A 4,997-nucleotide genomic window follows, 5' to 3' on the forward strand; every position below is an offset into this window, starting at 1 on the left:
ATTGAATATATATTTACTCTGCTCTTTTTAAAAAAAAACTATTGTGACATATTTACTTTGCCCATTTTGTTGTAAATATTCTAATATTGAGCTTTTTCATTAAAGCTTTCCACTAGATAAATATTAACTTATGAAGTATAATATGACAATCCAGACAATAAAGTGTTCTGCACTCTACATATAAGAAAATAATATTAAACATGATCATATTTAGGATCCTAGAAGAGACAACATGAAGAGAAAATTAAGGGGAAAAATAAGGAACAAAAGATTTGAATAACCAAACTTGTCTTTAAATTATCATTAGTCAATATTCATTGAGCCTACATATCAAAATATGTCCTGAACTTGTAGGAGTTAAAAGGTCCATTGCCTGTACAAAAATCCAGGTGAGTCAAGCTATACACCAATCCTAATTAGCTGGACAAGCCATTCATATAAAGTCACCACTAGGCACTAATTATCATCAGCCAACTATATGATAATTTTAACTAAGCAACCAAAAGATCAACCTGCACAATTAAACCAGTCAAAAAAATCCAGCCATGTAGTCAAAAAACAAACTACTACAATTAAACAACCAAAAGACTTTATAGTCTAAGTCCAAAATATCTGAAACTAAAATGCTAAAAGTCATACATCCTCTCCAACATCAGTAACACTGGAAGGATCTGAAAAGTATATAAAACATAAGTAGTCAATGACATTACAATAGTCATGGTAAAAATATGACATTACAATACAACACACACTAAGAAATGATTACAAAAAATTGAAATTTATTTGAACATTTATATAAAATATAAACAATCAATGGCATCACAGCATATACCAGTCTTCACCACACCCTCTATCTCCTAAAAGTTATCAAACTCTTGAAGCATGGATGCAAATTCAGAAAGAGATTTCCCTAGGAGTAGCCAATTTTGGGCACAGATAAGTGCTTTAGTCATTGTTGGTGATAGTGAACTCCTATAAGAGTCCACTACACATCCTCCAATGCTAAAGGCTGATTCAGAGGCCACTGTAGACATTGGCACAGCCAAGACATCATGTGCCATCCTAGAAATTATTTTATATTTACTAGAATTGGCTCTCCACCATGCTAACATATCAAAATCATCATCAACAGGGGTATCATCAGCTGAAGAAGATGAAAGATATCTATCTAATTCAGATTGTGGGTCTGAGGAGCTTTTTTCTTTTTGGGATGCTAACCGTCTATGACCTAGATCTCTACTACCTTGGCCTTTTGGCATAGCTGATGTTGATGATCCTAGGGGTACAGAAGAAACATTGCTTGAAGTACTACTACTTGCTTGCCCCATAGAATACTCATCAAACATGTGATACAAAACATCTCTAATATTAATTTTCATGGCCATGCAAACTTCTACATTATGAAAAAGCCTATCAAAAATATGATATGAAGGGAATTGAAAGACGCGCAACGGAAAATAAATTTAAAATTTTCAATCCCTTGCCCGAATCTACCGATTGTGTTTAAGTCAAGTAGTAAGAAGTATTACCTTCGATGTTCAATTTCTTGGTGGCTCGGGGATTCCGCCGTTCAGGATGCCTCTGCTCGCCTCTTTTATCGCTCGAAGTCAACAACTCGGATCGGCTTCCTCTACCGGTATCCACACGAACAGCATTCTAATCACGAACGACGTGCTAGCGCCTCTTGTCCTTCTAGGGTTTATGTTTAAAGAATCCGTCCTCCCTTCTCTATTTTTGGCCGTCTCTTATCTGCAAGTTTTTCCACTCTCACACCCAAAACCCTAGCTCCTAATATCAAATATATAGGATGCTATAGGTATTATGAATGATATTTGATTTCAAAATTAATCCTAAATTAATTTCGAAATTAATACAATATCAAATATTGCCTAATCAGATAAGAAAACAATTAAATAAATATGGTTTGTATTAAATCCGTCCCACAGATTTAATTCACCTATTTATTTAATTCAAAATAAAGATATGACGAAATTATATTTGATTTATTCTCATAAATCAAATTTGAGATATTATATTATATCTTACCAATTTAAAATTGATATAGATCTAATTTATCCTTATAAATTAAATCTAATAATTAATATCTCTTATATTTATATAATATGTATATATATATGAATTTATATATATATACGTCCACCCTATATTATTCATTGAATTTGGACATATCTTAGATTTAACGAATCTGGACATCATAGCTCGTGTTGGGCTATTTTGTGTGCGACCCTATAGGCCCATATGAAGTTGGTAGTGGGCCATTAACTATAATGACTCACAAGTCGTAAGTGATCTCTAGTAAGACATCACGACTACCCAAATCATATGAGGATCGTTGAACGATGTAACCTTTCATAAAACCATATCACATCCCTTTTGTCACGCGACATTTTGGTCATGGATGAGGCATGGAGAACGTCATCCTCATATTCATAACCATTACTTTCTCGATCCCTGAGTAGTCTGAGTACAGAAATGAAACTACCTTTCCATTATAGTATGGCCATACATTTCTCAGACTCACTCATCGAGGGGCCCAGTAATATCTCTCTACGAATGTGAGGGACAAATTCCATGTTGACCATTCACATTCCTCCGCATGAAAAACCACTAAGCCTGAACATAGTCTTTATGATCACTCGGTCAAAAGTGACTTTTGACTAGGTCAAAGCTAAGCATTTCTCATGTAGGAATCCATGATGATCTCAGGTCAAAGGGCACAGTGACATGGTTTGTATATGAGAGAAGCTTATGACTTAACCCATGCAGCTCTCTCATAGCGGGTCAGTCCAACACCTTGTACTCTTACATGTGCCTATGACTTTGATTTATATCTTTATATATCTTCAAAGTCATACTGGTCTTATTTCATCTCTTCTCCCACATAGATGACCGACCAAGGACATTTAGGATAAATCATGAGTTATCCAAGGATAGTCATCACAGTAAACATGCAAATAATATGATAACATAATTAAGAAATTCATAAATCAACAATGTTCATAACACAATGATTGGCCCCTAGGGCACAATTTCCAACATGATATACATAAGCAAGCTTGTAGCGAGAATCCAAAATCACAACTACAATGAGTAAAGGATTCATGTTCTCTATTTGACCCCAATATTTTTCATATTTACTTCTCATGCTAAGGGACATCTCCATAAGCAAAGGATTGGCATTCACAATGTTCTCTTCCAATAACTCATGAATTAGAGCAATTCGGTGGAACCAAGTGTTAGAAGTGACATTTAGTGAACTTGAAAACATCAAAGTTATGTCATAGAACACCTTCAAGAATTGAAGAAACATTCTTGCCTTATTCCAATCACTAGCTTTAAGAGGGCCTTCATTCTTGGAACCTCTAGCAAAGGATGCCTCATAATCATCATCTTCATCTTCCAAACATTCAAAAGCCTTTTGAAATTTCAAAGCAAATTCCAACATCAAATATGTTAAATTCCACAGAGTATTGATATCAAGACAAACAAGGCTGGTGGTGTCCACTTTCTCTAATTTAGCAATATTCTTGAACTTTTAGAGATGAGCTGGAGAAGAACGAACATATTTAACTGCATTGCAAATTGAATCAAAGCTATTCTTTAACTCCTTTAACCCATTATTAACTGCCAAGTTAAGTATATGTACATAACATCTAAGATGAAGGTAATCACCTCAACAAATCATGCCTTTCCAATTCTTGAGCCACTTTTTCAGATATGACAAGGCAGTATCATTAGAAGATGCATTGCCATGGTTATGGTAAACAGGCACTTCTTTAATAGGCACTTCTCAATGGCTTTCCCTATTGTATCGTCCCTATGATTTTCAATCATGCAAAAATTCAATATCCTCTTATGCAACTTCTAATCAGGATCAATAAAATGACAAGTCAAACACAAATAACTAAAGTTTTGAGTGGATGTCCAGCAATAAGTTGTTAAACAAATACGATGTGCAGACTTTTTCAACACCTCTTTCAATATCTTGATTTCTCCAAGGTATAGTTGCCAACAATCTCTAGCAACTATTGCCCGTGATGGAATTCGAAATCTTGGTTCTAGCTCTTTGACAAAAGTTCTAAACCCATACTTCTCAACTATCCTAAATGGCATCTCATCACAAATAACAAATTCAACCAATGCCCTTTTGCATCGTTTTTAATTAAAAACACAAGAGACTAAGCTTCCTTTTTGCCTAGTTGGTGTCACATAGTTCAACATTGATTGCTTTGTATTGTGTCGACCCTGTTTGGGTTCTTGTGACATTTTGGAAAATGCCTTTTCAAGGATGTTGTGTCATACTTGTTTGGGTCACAAGCATTAATTGCATGACAATATCTGCAGCAGCCTTAACTTCTCCATTTGTTTCTTCTAAAGGCAACTTGACAAAATGCTCCCAAACTTGTGATTTTGTGCTTTTCTTCTCAAGCTCTTTTCTCTTTCTACTCACATTGTCTCCACTTTTATCTTGTGTACTATTAGAAACAAGATCAATAGCAGTAGGAGGAGGAGGAGGGAATGGTTCATCAGGAGGGGGCATTTCAGTTTCACCAGTCCCGGTTAATTGGGTTCATCCAAGTTGGACCGGGTTGATCGGGTCCCAGGTTTTTTTTGCACAGCCCTACCCGATAAAACTAGGACATGTTTTGGCACCCTTTTTCCATCACAATCAATCTTACATGACATTATATAACATGCCTAAAGGGAGAGTCATGCTCTTCCCTTGTTCTTCCAATGAAACATTTAATAATATTTATTTTGAAGAAAACTTGACCAAATTCTCTCTATCAGTCTATAACTCTGAGAATCTGTCTCTGGGTACCAATACTACTTTTTCATCATATGAAATTTCTCTAATTTTTCTTAGTTCAAAAGCCAACTCATAAACGGTTTATTTTGACTTTCTTGGATAGTGTATAAATAGGCTTTAAATTTTATTAAAGCCAACCTCTTAGCTTTCTGGGAAGAAATTATGT

The 4,997-nt window shown here is 35.0% G+C and overlaps 1 protein-coding gene across 1 annotated transcript; it reads right to left on the reverse strand.

The window, feature by feature from the left end:
• Positions 1 to 857: 857 nt before the first annotated feature.
• Positions 858 to 4,561, reverse strand: LOC114759757 (zinc finger BED domain-containing protein RICESLEEPER 2-like). The gene is made up of 3 exons (XM_028948998.1): positions 4,324 to 4,561; positions 3,160 to 3,417; positions 858 to 1,393 (listed from the first exon to the last, which is right to left on the reverse strand). Exons 1-3 carry the CDS (start codon positions 4,559 to 4,561, stop codon positions 858 to 860), a joined length of 1,032 nt encoding a protein of 343 aa, XP_028804831.1.
• Positions 4,562 to 4,997: the final 436 nt, after the last annotated feature.

Source organism: Neltuma alba, unplaced genomic scaffold (genome assembly GCF_004799145.2).
Source record: "Neltuma alba isolate B1F8T4 unplaced genomic scaffold, ASM479914v2 tig00010892_pilon, whole genome shotgun sequence".
In the NCBI taxonomy this organism is placed as follows: Eukaryota; Viridiplantae; Streptophyta; class Magnoliopsida; order Fabales; family Fabaceae; genus Neltuma; species Neltuma alba.